The 22194-nt window shown below is 41.7% G+C and overlaps 1 protein-coding gene across 4 annotated transcripts in view; it reads right to left on the bottom strand.

The window, feature by feature from the left end:
- Nucleotides 1-17360: 17360 nt before the first annotated feature.
- CCDC186 (coiled-coil domain containing 186) overlaps nt 17361-22194 on the bottom strand; it is a 46622-nt gene continuing 41788 nt past the window's right edge. For all 4 annotated transcript variants that reach the window (XM_070363935.1, XM_070363936.1, XM_070363937.1 and 1 more), the window contains one exon: nt 17361-21541. In XM_070363935.1, coding sequence (XP_070220036.1) covers nt 21458-21541 — 84 coding nt within the window. In that variant the 3' untranslated portion in view covers nt 17361-21457. The remainder of the gene's footprint in view (nt 21542-22194) is intronic.

The raw sequence follows: 22194 nt of genomic DNA, 5'->3' as shown, positions 1-22194 counted from the left end.
GAGACAGAATGAACTTTAGTCCACATGCCCCAGTTCGAAAATTCTTTATCAAATAAAACAATTGACTTAAGGGGAACACCCCTGCTTCACGGCTGCTAATGAGTCATGGGTCTCTAATTTACTCACTGCTTTCTCAGTGTTTGATTCCCTGAGGGGTTGTACACACACAGACACCAATTCCAATGTTCCTTTCATTTCAGGTGACTTTTCGTTCAATTAGTATTTAGAGCTAAAATTCAATTAGTATTTAGCAGAGCTGGAAAATAACTCAGGATCCTCCCCTGCCCAGCCCCACTTCCCCCACAGGAAAGCTCAAACCTCCCTCCTATATTCCCTGTTTATCCAATATTCACATTTCCTACTTGAGCAACACACAGAGAATCACAAAGATTTTGAGAAAAAATAGACTTCTTCAGGTAGGCCTAATTCCAATTAAAGCAGCCCTTGGACATGTGGACACGGTGGGGAAGGGGAGGTTGGAAGAAACTGGGAGACTAGGGTTGACACATACACACTGCTCTATGTGAAACAGATAGCTAGTGGGAAGCTGCTGTTTAGCACAGGAAGCTGGGCCCTGTGCTCTGTGATGACCTAGAGAGGTGGGATGGGGGTGGGGGGAAGGGGGAGGAGGTCCAAGAAGGAAGGGAAATATGTATACATATAGCTCATACACTGCATGGTACAGCAGAAGCTAACACAATATTGTAAAGCAATTATACTCCAATAATAATAATAAACCAGCTCTTGAATCCTGACTTGTCTTCTTTGGGGAAACATGGAATGCACTGCTCCTCCCCTCAGGCCAGAAGTGGCTGGTCACTGCGAAGGGGCCAACGTTTTAACTCTATGTCAACACTTTCCCTGTCTCCAGCTTACTTTCTCACAAGTAGAGCAGAGCAGAACTCTTTGCAGGTGTGCATGCAAAGTCGCTTCAGTTCAGCTCAGTTCAGTCGCTCAGTCCTGTCCGACTCTTTGCGACCCCATGAATCGCAGCATGCCAGGCCTCCTTGTCCATCACCAACTCCTGGAGTTCACTTAGACTCACGTCCATCGAGTCAGTGATGCCATCTAGCCATCTCATCCTCTGTCGTCCCCTTTTCCTCCTGCCCCCAATCCCTCCCAGCATCAGAGTCTTTTCCAATGAGTCACCTCTTCACATGAGGTGGCCAAAGTACTAGAGCTTCAGCTTTAGCATCATTCTCTCCAAAGAACACCCAGGGCTAAGTCGCTTCAGTCGTGTCCAACTCAGTGCAATCCCATGGACTGTAGCCCGCAAGACTCCTCTGTCCATGGGATTTATAGGATTTCCCAAGCAAGAAAACTGGAGTGGGTTGCCGCTTCCTTCCCTACCTAAGTATCGAACCTGTGTCTCTCACGTATCCTGCATTGGCAGGCATGTTCTTTGCACCTGCCTGGGAAGCCCCCTTTGCATTCTGAAATGGAACTGAAACTTGGGTGTGAGCAATGATTTACATTAGAAACCCATTTCCCCTTTTCCTCCCACCCTCTGGAGGAATGCTCACCGTCTCATATGGGTCTGACCTCTGGTGTTGGCTTTCTGAAGCCAAGAGGCCCCCTCAGTCCCCAGGTAAGTGAGTGAGTGCAAGTCGCTCAGTTGTGCCTGACTCTTTGTGACCCCATGGACTATACAGTCCATGGAATTCTCCAAGCCAGAATACTGGAGTGGGTAGCCTTTCCCTTCTCCAGGGGATCTTCCCAACTCAGGGATCAAACCCGAGTCTCCCGCATTGCAGACGGATTTTTCACCAGCTGAGCCACAAGGAAAGCCCAAGGTGGCCCAGGAGACAAGCTCTATTCTGGGCAGGACACGCCCCCTGCCGAAAGGGCTAGAAACGCCCTTGTTATGCTGGGGCGGGAGGGGGGCCCAAGGAAGGACACAGCTGACTTTCCCAGCAGGCAGAGATTAGGCGCGACCTGGTTAAAATAGTAACTGTTGAAAGTGACAGCGACATAATCCATGCGTGCAGCAGTCACCATCTGAGTTCTCCAGCCACGTTCTGGCTGAGGACCGCCCTGGATCATTTTGTATCCTGCCTGGCTCCAGGACTAAAACCTAAGTGCTTTGAGAATTTGCATTCCTGTTCTTTCAGGTGAGTGCTAAACATTAACTGGTGTGCTGCAGTCCTTGGGGTCGCAGAGTCGCACACGACTTAGCGACTGAACAACAAAAACATGAACTGGATTCCTTAAAAATGTGCCTCTGTCTTCACTATCATCATCTTTGTAGCTTTCGGGATGATCATTAGATTGTTATCCATATACGCACAGCTGGCAAAGATGCCAATCATGCCAATAAAGGCCAGTCTCAAAATCTCTGATCTTCATGAGGAGTGGGGAAGTTGGCGTCCCACCCAGGCTGTGACATAGGGGTGACAAGGGGGGTTGGGAAATGGGTGAATTTTTAGACCTGGTAGGCTCTAAGTAATGCAGCTCCTCCCTCTCTTCCAGTGGCCTTTGAAGTAAAGGCAAAACTAAACCTCCTGGTTCCCAAGCGTGATAAAATGAGGCACAGGAACCGCCAGGCAGTGGGTGATGGTTCATCTAAACAGCCGCCACAGAGGATGTACTGCTGGTTCCCAATGCAGCACAACAGTCCTTTATTCAAGACTTTATTAAGGAAAACCGTATTTTACACTCCCCATTAAAGCCAGTTTGGAAATGTCTAAGAATACTTCAGTATTATGACCAAAGCTGAAGAAACGCACCCCGCTACTAAAGCAAATATGATCCTACATTAAATGAAAATAGCTCCCTGAAAAAAAAAATTCCCTGCATGTCAAGCCAGGAACCACCTAGAAACGAGAAAGACGAAATGAGTGCGGTTTTCCTTCCTAGAGTGAAAACCACCAAGAAGGTTACTGGCAGCAGGGATCAGCCTCCCGTGGGCTGCAAGGGACCCTGTGCAAAAGGAGGAGAAATCAGCCTTACACCCCGGATTGGGGGCGGGGAGGGGGCGGCAGAGGCACTGCTGGAGGTGGGGCTGGGGCTCTGGAAAGAAAAGAAGGCCTGCGCTGTGGTTCAAGCTGTGGGAAATCCTCAAGTGATGAGGATTTGGGAAGTGAATGGGGACCCACAGCGGTGAGCAAAGTGTCTGGAACGGGGGCAGTTTCCAGCTCGCTCCCCACCCCCAGGGCATCTTTCAAGCTCTGTCCAGACACTTGCCAACAGATGAGCCAGCTTAGAAATTAGGCTACCTGAGGCTTCTCCCCTCTACAATGCCTTTCTCTCCACCTCCAGCTGCCCCTGACCACGGACAGGCACTCTGCTCCCTCTCTGGGCTTCCTTGTATTCACAGCTGGCTGCGCTTCCAATGACCCTTGATAGACAGCGAGAGGAGGGGAACCTCCAACCCCCGGCTTGGCTCGCATGGGCGAGGGCAGTAGGGTTCCTTCAAAGAAGGGAATGATTGTCTTGACTTCACTTCGAAGCCCCTGAACTTCATGTGCCCTTAATTTGAAAGCTGGATTTCTCTCTTACTTTCTTCCCAAAGCTGAGAAACAAATCCATTTGCTGGAAAGCTCCAGCCCTGGAGGGAGCATATGGCCACTGCAGCAATCACTTGCAGGAGGAAGGGCACGATGGGTAGAAAAAAAATGCAATGGCAACATCTCAGCTGACACCAGAAGCTAGGAGCTCCTCAGTAAGAAAGCACTGCCCAAGCGGGACGTGGAGGCCCTGAACAGCTCAGGGACACACTGAGGCTTTAATTGATGGTGGCTTAGGGCACAGGTGGGCTTCCCAGGGGCGCTAGTGCTAAAGAACCCGCCTGCCAATGCAGGGGATGTGAGAGTCGCGGGTTTGATCCCTGGGTTGGGAAGATCCCCTGGAGAAGGGAATACTGCAGTATTCTCGCCTGGAGGATCCCATGGACAGAGGAGCCTGGTGGGCTACAGTCCATGGGGTTGCAGAGTCGGACTCAACTGAAGCGGTCCACTTAGCACAAGTAGGGCACAGAGAAGAGTGGGCTGCACCGAGGACATACTCTCAGGAGCCACCTCCAAACCCCGCTCCACCGTCACCTGGACAAGGCGTCCTTTCACACTGTGAGGTCTCCATTCTGTGTCTTTATCACATACCCTGCTGCTATCCCAGCCGGCCCTGTGCCAACCCCAGTCATATCTGTCGTGTGGGAATAGAAGAGGAGGACTCGATTCCTAAACCAAGGGCCTCAGCTAACCTTCGGCTTTCCTCCAGAAATTGGAACAATTAACTGAATGGTTATAAACGATAGGAGAAAGTTCTGTTACTCTCGGCAATCTATGTTGTATATAATAAAACTCTGAGTCATAAAGCAGAGCCTGCTGGATCTTTTTCTTCATGGGGTGGTGACATGACATTAAAGCAGCACATTCTCCAAGAGAGCATTTCCTCTCTGCTTACCACGCTGCTCGATCAATCCCATCCCGAACTCTCTCCAGATAGAATATGATTGAGCCGACATTCAGAAATAAAAGCAGTGCTTTCTAGCTCAGACTCAGACCTTTATTTTTACAGGAAGAAAAAGAAAAGAAAGAAAATTTTAAAAAAGAAAAGGCCCATTGATGAACCAAGTTTAAGCTGAATTAGCCTCTCAAACTTTGGAGTGTTTGAAACTATGCTCAGCAGCCAAAATGAATGATGTCTGAGATTAGGAAGTTAAAGGTTTTCATAGCAGAGGTGTTGTTGGCTCCTCCTGGGAGTGGGCAGGTTGAGAAGTGGATCTGACCACAGGAAGGGAGCGAGACAGCTGGGCAGTGTATTGGGCTCATTCTCTCTAACAAGTGTCTGCAGAGCCCTGCAGGAATGCTGCTTTTCTTCCAAATGTCCAGCTCTAGGAGACTCGACAATTTTTCAAAGGTTGGAAAACTTTGGGTATTTTATTTTTAGGGATTTGGGCCCATCCAGGGCCACAGACTCCTCTGGGAGGGGTGAGTATGTGGAACCACAGGGACTAAAAGGCCAAGTGACAGGAAAGGTCTCTCAGGATCCTTCAGACAGGGCTCCCTCCAGGAGACCAGGAAAGGGAGACAGGCACTTTTCCTAGTCAGTGATGATTGGCGGGTTTCATAACGTTCCTCTGCCACCTAGTGGCAGAGTCTACATGTAAATTCCACAGAACGTTCTAGGGATTCCTATGTCAGGGAGGACTATCTGCAAGACTTTTATGAATTAACTTTGTTTTACTCAATCAGTTTTCAAAACATCCTTCCTGGGGCTTACCAGAGAAGCGATCAATGAGAATTGACTTCGGGTCTATGTTGCTGTGTGGGGTGATGACCACTTTGCCATGTGGACCCTTTGCCTGAGGACTTGTACCAAGTGACAACTTTTTCCATCATAATAATGTGATTCACAGCACAAAAGCTACATACACACTTGCACGTGCTCACGCATGCACACACACACACACACACACAATCCTTGCTCTCTTCATCACTAGAGACAAGGAGGTCCACCATAATTCCTTGACTAGCCTCTACCATATGTATTGCTTTGGGGATTCTTTTATAAGGGTCAGGCCAATCTTTAATGACATCATGCCATTTACATGCCTGCAGTCTTTGCCTGACCTTGCACTGTTCTAAGCCTGGAAGAGCCATGTTCAGTTCTGGTGTTCTGGACTCTCAACCACGACAGTGGCTAACATTTATTTCGTGCTCATGCTGTGTGACAGAGTACATAGAGTACACTCGTCATCTCATTTGAGTATCACAGTAATACTAGAAGGAAGGTACCTACCCTCACCATCATTGTACCTACGAGGAAACTGAAGCCTGAAAAGGTGTAGAGGTTGTTTGACATAAAACAAAAAATTCTGTAAAGCAATTATCCTTCAATTTAAAAATAAATAAATTGTTAAAAAATGATATAGAGTTTTGATCAACTGATCCAACCCACATGGGCAGATTCTGAAGTGTACATTCTTTCCCTATTTTGCCAAAACTGCCTTCATGTTCCTATCTATCTCCACTGTTTGACTTTTTGATGATATGAAACATAGAATTTTTCAAATTGATCAAATTGCTTGATTAATAGTCCAAGCTCATCACTGTGCACAAATATAAGGTCTCAGCAGGAGACATAAGAGACCTGGGTTCGATCCCTGGGTCAGGAAGATCCCCTGGAGGAGGGCACGGCAACCCAGTCCAATATTCTTGCCTGGAGAATCTCATGGACAGAGGAGCCTGGAAGGCTATGATCCATTGGATCACAAAGAGTTGGACACGACTGAAGCTACTCAGTATGCAGCATGAAAAACCACAGCCTGATTCCAGGAGGCGGGTGCCATAACAGCAATGCATATCACATTAAACCAAGGGCTTCTTAGCACTGAAGCAGAGGCCTGGAAGTGAATTACACGTGTGAAAAATTTGTAGCATATTTCGGACTAGCAAATCTCAGGGAAGATTTCCCAGAGCCATTTCAAAGGAAGACCTTGTAGATGGTGTGAAGGAATGAAACGAGCCCAGATCCAAAGTCAGACATCGAGGCCACCTATGCAGTCAAATGAATTCAGAACCTACTTTCATCAATTGCTAAAAATCATTCTTTTGACAAAGCTAAAAAGGAAAATAAACGTTGAAATTTAAGATCTCAAATAAAACGTGACAGCAGAAAAAACATACTTCAGTTTCCACACTTTCAGGCAAGCAGAGAACGTCTTTTAGTGCTTTGACATGAATGAAATCATTCAGTTTTGTGCCTTCCAATTTTTAAAGCCACTTGAGGTTTTAAGGCCAAGTGTCGCTAACTCTGTTAGATGATCTTGTCGCCTCAGGGCGCTCCTAAATCTTTTAAAATTTGTTTTCATTTAGAGAAACGGCACTCTGCTGAGGATAGAGCAATGAGAAGGGTCAAAATTAGTAATATGAAAGGGAACAGACTCCAGAAAAACTGATATTCATGTCATTTGAGGTTGTTTAAAGTTTTTTTTTCAATTTTCCTTTTGAACAATGATGTACTGTACAGGGCAGTAAGTGATTGCACCTATATGATTAATTTTGTTGATCTCTACTTGTGTGTTTCTACCTTCGCTGCATCTTTTACAACAGGCATTTGATTCATGCCAATTATAAGATTAATAATCTTGTTAATATTTTATATTAATTAATAATAACATTTAATTATTTTAGTTAAATTTAATTACATTTTTATTAAATAAAATGTTGCTGCTGCTGCTAAGTCGCTTCAGTCGTGTCCGACTCTGTGCGACCCCATAGACGGCAGCCCACTAGGCTTCCCCGTTCATGGGATTCTCCAGGCAAGAATACTGGAGTGGGCTGCCATTTCCTTCTCCAATGCAGGAAAGTGAAAAGTGAAAGTGAAGTCGCTCAGTTGCATCCGACTCTTAGCGACCCCATGGACTGTAGCTTACCAGGCTCCTCCGTCCATGGGATTTTCCAGGCAAGAGTACTGGAGTGGGGTGCCATTGCCTTCTCCGAATTAAATGTTAAAAACTTAATTTAATATTTAAATAATAATTAACAATTAATAATATATTAATTAATGTAAGAAATGTCAATAAAGGAATCCAGCGGTTAAGACTAGGAGATGGCGATGGCACCCCACTCCAGTACTCTTGCCTGAAAAATCCCATGGATGGAGGAGCCTGGTGGGCTACAGTTCATGGGGTCGCTAAGAGTCAGACACAACTGAATGACTTCACTTTCACTTTTCATTTTCATGCATTGGAGAAGGAAATGGCAACCCACTCCAGTGTTCTTGCCTGGAGAATCCCAGGGACGGGGGAGCCTCGTGGGCTGCCGTCTATGGGGTCGCACAGAGTCTGACACGACTGAAGCGACTTAGCAGCAGCAGTAGCAGCAGCAGCAGTGGTTAAGACTCTGTGCTTTCACTGCTGGGACCTAGGCTCGATCCCTGGGTGGGGAACTAAGATCCTGCAAGCTACCTGTCCAAAAAACAGAAAAAGAGAGAGTAAAGAAATGTCAATAAGTCAGAAACTTGCAACCAGCTGTACTTGGCCTTGAAATCTTGGGTCTATTGGGGCCATATGTTTATTTTACAATATTTGATAGAATTTTATATATTGTAACCCTTTTGCATCCAATAACACTGAACTCCGCCAGTTTTTACCTTGGCTGTTGGTAAATCAATCAACTAAAGTAGTTAATGCAAAAAAAATTTTTAATACATTGTTGGATTTTCAGCAAAATGTCTGCCAAGGAAACTTTTCAGCACGGAAAACAATATTTTTAGAATATAAATACATATTTATAAGTAGAAGATGTATTTTAAAATATAAGGTGAGGGATTCCCTGGCTATTCAGTGGGTAGGACTCGGGCTTTCACTGCCAGACTCCATTCCTGGTTGTAAAACCAACATCCCACAAGCCATACAGCGTGGCCAAATATGTATAATTTGAAGCAGTCCCCAAACAAAAAATGTGTTGTTTTCTACTACACATTAAAATGCAATGACAAAGCTCTGCTTCCTTTCAACTAAAATGTGGCCAGATACCAAAGGCAGTCCACAGCCAGGACACTTCTTTGTCTTTCCTGAAGTCACTGTCTTCTTGCATATCTTGCTAGAGAAAGTTGGCAAAGAGTGTGTATCTTTCCTAGCTAGATATTCTATCCCACTGGCAAGAAATACATGCCATTTTTGTAAATTATAACAATCCAAGAATGCCATACTCTTTCTCAATGACCTGCAGAGCAAATTGTACCTTGGGCTGCACAAATTAATCTGAATTACCCAAGGAAAATGTGACCAGTACAGAGATCTATTGAGATATTGTTTATATGGCTGTGTTAATTTTTCTTTGATATTGTGTAATTTGGTTTTGCAACTGCTTAGATAAATAGTAGTTAAGAGAATACTGAATAATTTATAATTCATTCACTTATTTGATAAGTGGTGACTGTGCATTCTCTCAGGGCTGAGGATTCTGGCAACTAGGACTCTGGTGTCCTTGCTGAGAGCAAAAACTCTACAGTCATCTGGTCTGAATACCACCAGTTTCCCCAAAAGTAATTTATAATGATTTCCAGACTTATTTTTCCAAATGAAATGTCTATTATCTACAGCCTACATTGGGTGTTGGGCTTCCCTGGTATCTCAGCGGTAAAGAATCCTCCTGCAATGTACGAGATGTGGGTTAGATGCCAGGGTGGGGAAAATCCCCTGGAGGAAGGCATGGCAACCCACTCCAGTATTCTTGCCTGGAGAATCCCATGGACAGAGGAGCCTGGAGGGTTATGGTCCATTGGGTCACAAAGAGTCGGACACGACTGTAGTGACTGAGCACGCACATTGGGTGTTAGGTTCCTCCTCCAGACTTTTAGGAGCCAGGCATGATGAAAGAACATCATGGCTTTGAGGAGCCATACAAATGGCCAGTGGGTACATGAAAAGGTGCTCAACCTCCCTGATCATCCGGGAAATGCAAATCAAAACAATGAGCTATCAGCTCACACCTGTTAGAAGGGCTTTTATGAAAAGCAGAAGTGTTGGCAAGGATGTACTGAGTGAAAGGGACCCATTTTACACTGTTGGTGAGCATGTAAATTGGTACAGCTACTATGGAAAACAGTATTGAGGTTCCTTAAAAAATTAGAAGTAGACTTACCACAGGATCCAGCAATCCCATTTCCAGGTACATAGCCACAGGAAATGAAATCAGCATTCCATGTTCACTGCGGCGATATTCACAAAGCTGAGATATGGAAGTAACCTAAATATCCATCAACAGATGAATGGATTAAAAAATGTAGTGCTTATATTCAATGGAATATTATTCAGCATTAAAAAAGAAGGAAGTCCTTTTCAGGTCATCTGATGTACTTCACTCTCACTTTCAGCAGTAGTCTGGGTCTAGTCAGGAGAGAGAAACAATTCAGTAGGTTAAGCAAAATTTAAATACAAAGAATTACTAACTATGAGAAAAGACTATGGTACCTCGGCTGATGGAGAGAACCCAAGAAAACACAAACTTGGCAGGGGTTCAGCCCACTGAGCAGCAGAGGTGTTGGCTGGTTTGGCCAGCAGGGAGATGGTCTGGATTGTTCAGCAAACAATATGTAGGAGTGCCAGCAGAGGGGCAAGTGGTCAGCAATCAGCAGCGCGGCCCTGCAGTGGCTACTTTGTATGACTCTCTGGACCACATGTAACTGTGTGTATTCCTGCAGGGGCTTTGCCTTCCATGCTGAGAAGGCTATAGAAAGGTCATCAGGTGCTGCAAAGTTGCAGAGGGATGGCTGGAGCAGGCTCACTAGATGTCCTCTTACACAAGGCTGATACTCAGCCCCTTCCAGCAATTTCTAGAAGGTTCTTCCTCCTGTAATGTGCTTCCATTGCCCTCTGCTAAGGAAGCTTAACACCATGCTCACTTCGAAGGAGTATTGGTTAAAGGAATTCTCCTGTTGGTCACAGGGCAGATATTTCACATTACATTTGGACCTGAGAGGCAATAATTCAATAACCCACATACTTTCCATCTTCAGAGCTTCCATAGCTTATTCGGTGCTTGGAACCAAATATGTAGAACCATAAGGTATTGGTATCAACTGTGATTCAGGCACTATCAGGGTCATCGGTGCTTCTGGAGCAAGGAAAAGCCTGGCAAAGTGTGACCTCAGGCAGATCACTTCCTCCCATGGGCCTTTCCCCTCCTCTTATACTGAGTGGCTGGAGTGGATCTGTGATTTTCAAATACCAGACTCCACTGAGGGGAGAAAAATAAATAGAGCTTTTCACAGTACTAAACTCATGCAATTTAAATGTTAAATCTTTCAGCCTCTTTTGAAAAGTGTTAAAGCTTCCTCTTTCATGAAATTATGGTGATAAATGGCAATTCTTTTTGATCCTCACTTAGCAGAATAAGTCTGCAAGCTCAGAATTTTGTTTCTGAAATGTTATTAGCCTGTGGGACCTGAAAGTCTGTTTGCCGTAAGCCTAGATGCTCTCTCAAGCCTTCCTCCATCTCTGAGAGCTGTGGTCCACATGGCCCTGCAGTCTTTGCTTCTCATCGTTCAACTCTAAAACAGGCAGAATAAAATCTAAAAAAGGTGCTTGCTCCAGCAGCACGTGTAATAAATTTGGGTCCATCACAGAATTCATGTGGCCCCTACACAGTGATGACTCATGAATAAATGAAGCATTTCATGTTTTTAAGATATTTTGTAAACCCCAGGGCAACCACTAAGACATTTTACAAAGAGGATTAACTCGTAAGCCAATTATGGAAATATAATTGAATTGTACAAAATAATCCAAAAGCAGGCAGAAAATCTAGAAAAGGATGGAGAATTATTTTACATGTGTATCTGGCTTAGCTTAAGGATTGAATCTTAGTGGCTGCAAACACAGCCTGAGTTCTATCAAAACACACCTTGAGGGACTTCCCTGATGGTCCAGCGGTTAAGAATTCACCTGGCAGGGGACGCAGTTTCCATCCTTGGTCAAGGAACCAAGATCCCACATCCCAACTAAGCCTGTGGGCAGCAACTACTAAGCCTGGCAACTAGAGAAAAGGAAAAGCCCTGACTCTGCAACAAAGACCCAGCACAGCCTAAACAATTAATTAAAAAATAAAATGTAAAATGTTTAAACATACACACACTGACTCAGGAGCCGTGCTTGAGTTATCAAGCCGTGCTTGAGTGGAGCTTTGAAAAGCACCACAGAACCTAAATGAAATATTGACGATGGAGCTTTCTTAAATTCAGAGAAAGCCAACCTTGTGGCGGGGTGGACACATGGTCAGTTGCCAGCACCTGTCTGCCTTCCTGTCTTCAACGGCACACCATTGCCTGGTTTTAAGCTGGGGTGGCTGAATCGGAGCCCTGGTTAAACCCCCTGACCCAAGGACTAAAGGAGGCAAGTGTTGCCAACACCTTCCTTTGGCTGGTATTAGTAGAATTCCAAGCCCTGTTGTGCTTTTCCTTCCTTTTCTCCCTCCTTCCTAGCAAAGGTGAAACACCCCCAGTACGTCCACAGTAGAACCTGGCCTTTAGCACAGAGTCTGTGTGACCATGTCCAAAACATCTTAAAGGTCCAGCCATCTAAACACTCTCCCCACTGACACCTCAGTGGCTGTGCATAAGAGGATGGGGTTGGCTGGAAAGAGTAAGTTCAAAGGCACCTGCATCCTTCTCATTACTTATTCTCATCCTTCAGCCACTGCACCTGCTGTCCCACCTTCAGAAACAGCATCAGGCTGCAGGTGTCTCCAAGCAGCACGGGTCTGACGCTAGACTTGAATTATAGATCTTTTCAGGGAATGCTGCTCAAACGAACACTGGCAATACATCACCTTCTCTTACCTCTTTCCAACTGTATGAGGAAGCTGAACAATCTCTTTCAGGAGAATTAGAAAGTTGAACAATAGGATCTTTCTAGATAATAAGTATGTGTGTGTATGTATATAATCTCCATCCCTGCCCTCTTTCTCTTACTATGCACCTCCTATGGTGCCTGGCATGTGATATGATTCTTAGAATACAATTTTACAAGCCACCTATAGCAAAAGAGCACACACTCATTGAAAAATATCTTGGAAACAAGAATTTAAAGTGAAATATGAAAGTATACCAGGGACTTCCCTGGTGGGATACATGCAAGTCCATGTCCAGTGGATAAGAATCCACCTGTCAATGCAGGAGACATGGGCTCGATCCCTGGTCCAGGAAGGTTCTACATGCCTTCTGAAGCCTGCATGGCTCTAGAGCCGGGGACTCACAATTAATGAGCCCCTGTGCTGCAATTACTGAAGCCCATGTGCTTAGAGCCATGCTCCACAACAAGGAAGCCACCTCCATGAGAAACCCGTGCACTCCAATTAGAGAGTAGCCCCCTCTCTCTGCAACTAGAGAAAGCCCACACACAGCAATGGAGACCCAGCACAGCCACAAACAAACAAATGATACAGCAATGTGTACAGGGCAATCTCAGGGAAGCATTCACATTAAAAAATCTTTTTAAAGAAAGTGCAGCACGCCTCAGGGGAAGCCACTGTTGAGTCTATGAATCTAATCAGAACTTCGCCTTTACATACATGGACAGTTGTATATTTAACAGTGCTTTTTCACTCTGTTGTAAAGGCTATTCTATTAAAGCAATAATCTTTGTAATACAATTATATATGCATCCTTCAACATTTTAATAATAGTATTTGCAAAAACAGGAATTACCCCTTTCTTTTTAAAGATGTAGCTTATCTGGCCACATCTCAGAGCTTCACAGTCTACACAGTTCTTCCGCATTCAGTGCCCAATTTAATCCTCAGAACAGCTCTGCAAAGTGCGTTTTATCATCCCCATTTTACAGGTGAGAAAACTGAAGCTCAAAGAGGTTATGTGTTTAAGGTTTCACAATCAGTGGCAGGGCAGGGTCATGCAAGTCCGTGTCCAGATCATTTTACATCCCTCAGCGTTCTCCAGCTGCCTTAGATGAAGATGGGGCCGGAAAGGGAGGCCCCATTACAGTCACCAACAGGGCAGCAAGAAAAGATATACCCACAGGTAATTCAGAAGCTTAAGGAACCCAAAGTGCTGAAAAAATTATAGTATCATCCATTAACTGAGTCCTCTGCAAAACCACTACTGAGGTTACAGAGAACAAAATGACTGATTTTTCTACTTCTCTGATCACAGTTAGAGGAAGAGCTTAGTCAAAAGACAATCAGAAAGAGGAAGAAAAGAGAGGTGCCAAGTCTCCAGCTAAGAGTCTGCTAAATCACCCGAGCTTGCACATCCATCTTCTTTAACAGTTGATTGGTCTTTTTGTTTAAACCATATTAATACAAAGAAAAAGAATCTAATTATGACTTCAACCCACTCATGGATATATTTGTGCTTTAACTGTGTTCCTTATCATTTTAAAAGGAAAACACACATTCTTAACATACAAAAGCAATATAGTACATTATATTTATTTCTGACCAGAGACACTAGGTCCTAAATGTTATTGGGCTAAGTAAGTACAGCATTGGGTAAACCCCTAGAACATGTAAGAGCATCTCACGGGACAAAACCATGCTCATATAGGAAACTACTTTTCTTATGCTGACAAGTATCCAAAACCAATCAGAGAGGCTTTTAACTCTATTGTTGGAGGGATCATGCAACCAGCTGTATCAGAATGTGAGACTCAGGGCCCTCAAGCCATTTCTGCAGAACTCACCTTCACTTGAACTTGGTCCTTACCTCTACCCTACCCACCCCCAAACCTGATAAAGTCTCTGCTTCTCATGCCCACCACTCTATGACACCTATTGATCTGTTAATGAGCATTTAAGGCAGAAATTAATCTAGAAAAACATTTCAGTATACTCTGAGTAATTGTTTCTCAGGATTGACTGGCTTTTTTTTTTCTTTTTAGAGGGGAAGTTTTAATAGAATCAACTTTAAATTATATAATACCTGAATTTATCCTTTTAAAAGGGGCTTCTCTGATAGCTCAGTTGGTAAAGAATCCAGCTGCAGTGCAGGAGATCCCGGTTTGATTCCTGGGTCGGGAAGATTCACTGGAGAAACAGGCTGCCCACCCCTGGATTCTTGGGCTTCCCCTGTGGCGCAGCTGGTAAAGAGTCCACCTGCAATGCGGGAAACCTGAGTTCGATCGCTGGGTTGGGAAGATCCCCTGGAGAAGGGAAAGGCTACCCACTCCAGTATTCTGGCTTAGAGAACTCCATGGACATCCAAGGGGTCTCAAAGAGTCAGACACGACAGATTTTCACTTTCACTTCCATCCTTTAAAAAACTGGAACAGTCCTTAAACCTGGCACCTCCTCCTCCATTCCCCCCTCAATACACAATCAAAGTAATTTCTTCTAGTGTTTAGTGTTTTCTATTCAGTGTTTAACTTTCTGGAAATCCCCTCCTTTTAAAAAATAATACATATATGTTAAACTGTACATCTCTAGTTGAACTTACAAAAATGTGCAAAGTGACATCAGGAATCACTATGGAACATCCTCTATAAACAGCCACGTTATGTGGGTCCTGCCTCCTGTGGCATACCATCCATAGCAGAGGCAAACCTATCTATGATACAGTAGAGCACTTCCACCATCACAATAGCAATTTGACAAGGAACTGAATGTGAAAAGGCATCTTGCTGAACTTTCTCGTTTTTCCCTTTCATCTCTTCCTCACTTGACTGACTTGTAAAAAAAGCCTATCCCAGCAGAATTTGAAGGAAGTGATGAAGGTTGGAAACTCAAGAGACAGCCAAACCAGCTCTGGGCAACAGTGTTGTTTTGGGTGTGTGTTAAGTTGTGTGTGGGAGATAGGAGTGTGGACAGAGACAAAAGGAAAAATTCTCTTCCGCTTTATCCTAAAGTTGTTACTGAAATGAAACTACACTGTGCCTGCAGGTAGAGTGCCATCTTTAAAAATCATCAGCAACCTTTGTGCTTTAGAAGACAGACTTGGCAAACAAGTGACTCGGACTGACTTCTGAGACTTCAGGACACCTTTGTGAGACTGTAATATTGGATCATCGAATTTCTCAGGAGGTATCTGGGGCTTGAGTGTGTGGCACACCATTCTGCCTTGAAGCTTCCAAGCCTCTGCTTTAACTTTTTTTTTTCTTGGAAAGTTGGTGCCTTGGAGCTTAGAAAGCATTTAACCACATAAAAGTAAAGAAAAAAATGTAATAAACGTTACAGGCAAACACACACAGCCTTCTAGCCCATAAATTTTGATTAGAGTTAGTCACTGTTTGAAAATACCATTTCTATAAGAAGGTGGATTCTGGATTCCAATTAGGAAGCAAGCAAGAGACTTTTCTTGGCCTGTGAGTCCCAAGCAGGTTCTCCCTCCATCCTTCCAGGCTTGCCTAGATAACACAAAAATAACAAATAACACAAAAACATTCAAATCCAGGGAGAAGCTGGTTCAGAGCCCAAAGCAATAGCCAGGCCTTTAGCATGAACTCTAGGGAGTTGGGTTTTGGTGGGGGAGTTGGGATCTATTGGGGGCTCTGGTGGGAAGAGCTGAAAGTGTTTCTGTCGTGTTGGCGGGCACACTAGATCAATGGCAGCATTTGGAGAGACTTCATAAAAAAGAACCTAAGAAATACCACGGCAGGCTTAACTGCTTTGGGACAAGTAACATGTAAGGATGCTGAAAACACATCTTGCCCTTGGGTCTTTGAAAAATAAAAACACAGTGAAATGGATGATACGCAAAGCCATTCCAGTATTTAGTTTCCAAGTCAATGTAACTAAAAGTTGGCTAACTCTGTATTTCAGTGAATCCTAAAATTTCAATAGAACTCTTTTTGCACTGGGTTAAATGGCAGGGACTCCTCTTTCAGATATAACACCCTACCTCTTCCCCTTTTTTCTGAAATGCAATTATGGGTAGATCATCTGACTGGCTAGCAGCACAGCCTTCGGACAATTCAAAAGGCTGAAAATCTCTCAGAAATAGGATATGACTTCAGTGGGTGCTTCTTTTAAAAAATTAGAATCAAGTCTCCTAAATGTAATTTAGGAATTAATAGTGCATCTCTGCAGGGGCACGGGCATCTGGTCTGGTCACACTGTTCTCGGCATTAGCCCTGGTCAGCCAGAGGCATCCTCCCAAGCTGCTGGTCCTCTTGAAGAAGCGTGCACCCATCCTGCACTCACTGATTGAAGCAGACTTTAGTAAGAAAAGGCAGGACTTCCCTGGTGGCCCAGTGGATAAGGATTCGCCTGCTAGCGCAGAGGACACAGCTTCCATCCCTGGTCCGGGAAGAGTCCACAGATGGAGAAGCAACTGAGCCCGTGCACCAGAGCTACGGAGCCAGCATACTGCAACTCGAGCCGGTGCTCTGCAACGAGAAGCCACCTCAGTGAGAAGGCCGCGCCCTGCAATGAAGAGAAGACCCTGCTCACTGCAACTAGAGAACACCCGCATGCAGCAACAAAGACCCAGCGCAGCCAAAATATACATTTTTAAAAAAGAAATCAAAAAAAAAAAAAAAGCAGGCTTGGATTTAAGTCCATTGGAATGGTCCTTCATAACTGCAGGTCACACTGACCAGTTAAGAACCATAAGCTATCCTCTTCCAAAAACTGACTCTTCTTTTATATACTCCTTTCTCTTGCAAACAAATCTAGAAGCCGCTGAAAACAGATTACTAAGTAAGTCAGCAAAGCTTCCTCAATCCTATTAACTGTACCTTTATTTTAAGGATCCTGATTTCAGGGGATTCCTTCCAATACTGAACTCTTTAAGGAATGTGGCATAATCTGTGTGTATCTCAACTGTTATGAGAAACGGAAAACAACACACCATGATGTGAAATATCCATTATACATGTTACCTGTATGAAGCTAATGCCATTTCAATATCTTTTTATTGAACCTATTAGATCTTTATTATTAAACCTACATAATTTGGGCAAGTAAGTTCCATAGTTTTGTGGAAAATCTGAATTTATTACTGGCTTGTCAAGTTCAATGAGAAATTTTCACATAGGCAGCCTTTTACAAAAGGCCAGATTTAGACAAAAATTTAAAATACAACATGGCATTCAATTAGTTTACTATTGTTCACGGACTTGTAATTAGTAGAATAAAGACAAAAATGGAAAGCAAAAATTCTTATTAATCTGGTTTAAAAAGGAACATTCAAGCAATTTCAGTCTTCTGATGTCTGGAGAATCAGTCTGTTAGTAGTGGTATGTGTAAATAACAAAGATGCCAGTAAAATACAACTTGGTAAACAGGCATTTCCTATTTAATAAGTACAGTATATACATAAAATTCTCTTGAAAAGCTTCATTTTATACAGAAAGATATTTACAAAATGAACAGTGTAATCAAACTAAAGATTATCTGTACAATGCACACATATATATATATGAACTTTGGAAGATAAACAAGTTTCATCATAGTCAAAATGGACAGCTATATGCATTTTAAAAAAGAATTTCATTTCAGAAGAAAAATACATCTTTAATATACAATTATATTTTTCATTTATTTTCCTGAAAAATTCTATTTGGATTCTCTTTTGATTATCTTCTCTTGTTCAGTCTTGAAAATTTTTCAGGTTTCTAGTGCCACCAACCGGTATTAAACATGAACAATCTTAGTGTCAAAAAAGAAATCTTTCATTTTAAAAAGAAGGTTATTGGAAGACAGACCACTGAATCCAGCATTCATAAGGCAAATTAACCATATGGAATACCATGATTGATAAAAATAAAATATTTTCATCAGGGTAACATATACAACATTTACAGTATTAATGGTTTCTAGTGCTTTTTTTCTTCTACTGATAAATCCTCATCTGAAATTATATGTAAAAATCTTTAGAAAATAATATACTGCAAAACAATTTAGAAACAAACATGACACCATGATTAGGTTCATCTTTATGAGCATCAAGTGGACATTAATAACTTACTAAAATGGCAAAAATTAAGTGCCATTTTATGGTCACTGGATTTTTTTTCCCCTTCTTAAAACAATAATTAAACATCAAACTGTGAAAAAAGTTAGGAAATGTGCAGAACCACCACAAAAACATCAATCTGCTCCCAGTGTACCTCAGCAAGGATTCACTTCCCAAAGCGTCATGCCAGAGCAAGACTTCTGGATCACCTACTTGCCAAGTGCATTAACCTCCTATGACAAGGGCTGGTTGTGGGCTGCAGAGACTCAAAGACTGCCTCCCAGCGGTTTTCACTAGACCATAAGCCCCATGCGGACACGAACTGCCCTGTCTAGCCTGTCTACAGTATAATGTTGACACCCTATATGGTGCCTGGCAATAAAGGGGTTTTCAATAAATGTGTTTATTATATGAAAAAATAACATTTGTTGGTAGCCTGACAAACTTTAATTTCAAGATAAATTGCTTTAAATGGTTATGGATAGAAAGTTTAAAAAACAAACAAACAAAGTTTAAACTCATTCTACTGTTCACATCCACCATTTTCAATCCTTAGAGCTTAACAGGCTAAACTCTGAAGTGGTATGGGGAAAAGGCAGTCACAGTAAGTATTCACTTTAAAATTAAAACCTAGTAAAGTGCATACTTACTGTGACTGCCTTTTCCCATACCACTTCAGACTTTAGCCTGTTAAAATTTGGCCTGTTTTAAAATTAAAACTTAGTAAAGTGCACGTGTATGTATACACACACACACAAATAATTTCCTCCTCAAAGAAATCAAAATGGTGCTAACAAAAACAGCCTTTGATGTGTTTAATTAATAATAAACAGACAAACCAAAATTTCTCCCAGAAGTTTATCATTTATCCAACCATTTTCCTTTTCTGGACACCCCATTCTTCTTTCCATATATTGCCTTCTAAATGCTTAATCAGGATCTGTGGGTCAGTCTAGAGAGAGATCTGATAAATGCACTTTGCTGTACACACTTTTGCTCAGTCATGATCTATATACAAAAGGATATAGTAGAAACTAAAGAACAAAAGGAAAATAAAGCATTTTCTTCAAATTTTCCACAGCTCCTTACATTTATGGGGGGAGTAATAGTAAGTCAATATATGGTTTATAATTGCATTCTTCTAAAACTGTTTAACCATTAAACGTCTTTGAATGCTGGCACAAATGTTAATATTGGAATGTTTCATTTTCATATGCAATATATATATATGCAAAAATGTGTGTGTGTACGTACATATACATTTTTAAAATGTACAGACATAGAATACTGTAGATCTGACCACTGTTTGGTCTCCATTAACATATTTTGTGTCTTGGAAGGAAAAAAACAAATACTGTAGTGTATGAACCTATATCATATAAGAAGCTGTAAAAATTTAGTTACATTGACTAGTCTTTGGGAGCATCAATACTACTATCAAAAACAACTAGGAAAATAATTCAGATGTGATTGCACTTACCCTCATTTCTTTATTTTGATAAAGTTATTACTGGTAAAAAGACATATTATGGTAAGACTAAAACTTTTACAGCTATTTTAAATATAAAGTGTTTCTGAACTTATATTTCCATTTTGAAGTGAAAAGATTTTGTTTTTGGATGAAACCTATTAACTCAATATACAGAAAAAATAAGATGGTACAATGAATCATCTAGGCTTTAGTAAATGATCTTTTTACACAATGGTAAGTTGATTAAAAAAAAAAAGTTAAAATACATTAAAGGGACATTGCTAACAAAAGCCCAGCCCAACTGGTAAAGCCATACAAGTCTTTAAAGGCTTTTAATCCATCACCTCAATGCTTACTTCTCTTGAGAGGAAAAGGAGGATGCAAAAATTCAGAACAAAAACGAAGCTTGCTGCAACATCTGTGTATGTGCCAAGGTATCATTACAGAAATGATCTGAATATAACGAAATGTAGAAAATCAGTGAGAAATTACAAGAGACAAGAAAAAAATTCAGTGACAGAAATACTGATACTGTGACCAGCAACACTTGGGTGCTTATCTTAAATAAATATTGTAAAAATCCAACAGGATACATAAATTTGGCTCTAAAACTCCTTTGGTTACAAGGATGTAATTATTTTGTGTTTTAAATAAATATACCGAAACACAGCACATTTAGGGGCTGTAAGATCACACCACTATAATATGGAAGTAAACTAACAGTAAAGAATGGTGCACAGATAAAATGGTTAACAGTGCCCTATGCTGGATTTTCTTGGGAACTGGTTCGTCATAAGTATCTTATATTTATCTTTATACTTGATGTCAGTAAAACTAAAGTATTTCTGTTTCAAAGAATTAGTTATTCACCTCTTGGTTCTAATGACTAATTTACTTCACATTTTAAAATACAACTGAAGTCCACAGGAATTTTCTAAATGAGCAAATTATTTCAAATCATAGTTTATGTAACTAGAGATTTTTAAAAACTTAACAATTAACTCAATTCACATCTGAAAAAAATGTTCCTAGCACAAATAAGGAAACCTGACAGAAGCATCCACGCCCGATCCCTGCTGGTCACCGAGAGCCACTTTCCTATCAGCTTCCATGAAGATCAAAGGATTTAAGAACTCACTGGTGTCCCTAACACACAAGCAAATGTTGTATCAGAATGTCAAAACAAAAACTTTCTTCATTTCTTTAGTTTTATTCATGTTGGAGAAATAGCGTATTACTGAATGATTAACACCTGTCCTTTCATGCATAATTTTAGAACGTGAAATCATTTCTGACATTATATATTTTAAAGGGAAGAAATACGGAGAAGGGGTTTTCAAAAGCCCTTGTTGTAATGTTCAGCACTTCATGTGACTATCAGCCAATTAAATTCAGTGGTTCAGATTCAATGACAGGCTGTCACTGTACAAGAACAAGTTTCATCAGAGCTCACATTCTTACAGTACACACAGCAATGCATTTGTATTGTAAAAAGGTACTTCTTTATACAGATAAGCAAAACAAACTTTTTACTGGCTGACACACAAAGCAGGGAGAAGTTTCCAACAGTGCTGGGCAGTGGCACCTGCTCCGTGTGTGGCTTTTGTCTGTTCACTGAGGAAGAGCTTTGCGTTAGGTTTTCTTCGTCCTCTGCTCTAGTTCATGCTGGTGTTTAATAAGACGTTCTATTTCTGTTCCAAGTGTTTGCAGATTTTCCTTTAACAGTTAGAAAAAGAGGGAAAAGAAAACAGAACTACTAAGTGTAATAAGTAAAAAGATCCGATCTGAACTATTTTTCCCTAAATTTTGAACTAAAGAGTGATAAACAGTCGTATCTGCCATGTGAGATAAACTTTGCACATACATGTTTTCAGTGTAGCAATCCTGTATACTTCAGAATCATACTTAATCTTTTTACTAAAGCTGTAGCAAATTTTGGTGCATAAAAGTATTATCAGATTAAAACTTTTTTTAAACCCATTACTAACCATTAAGGCCCAAACAGCACAAACAGAATAGCTGGGTCAGATAACAGCTGCAAAAAATAAAATATAGCTGGAAAATACATTAGAAAATAAATACTTCAATCTTAATGCCTCAGTAATCAATTGTAACTATTGTAATATATGTCAAAGACTTTTGCAAAGCAAATGACTCATCTTAGGGAGTCTATCCAATAGCTATACTAATTTTTTTTTTTTTTGGTATTTCTTTCTTTCCTTGTTAATTTTAAAAATTACATTTTTAAAAAAGAGAAAAACATAAAATGTCATCTATAGAAACAATGGCTACCCTTCATTACAGAAATAGTCCATCCATGTGTTAGACTGAATAATATAATTTCTGCCATGTTTCTTGGTTGGTAAGTG

Source organism: Bos mutus, chromosome 26 (genome assembly GCF_027580195.1).
Source record: "Bos mutus isolate GX-2022 chromosome 26, NWIPB_WYAK_1.1, whole genome shotgun sequence".
Taxonomy (NCBI): domain Eukaryota; kingdom Metazoa; phylum Chordata; class Mammalia; order Artiodactyla; family Bovidae; genus Bos; species Bos mutus.
This window is presented reverse-complemented; position numbering and strand designations above follow the sequence as displayed.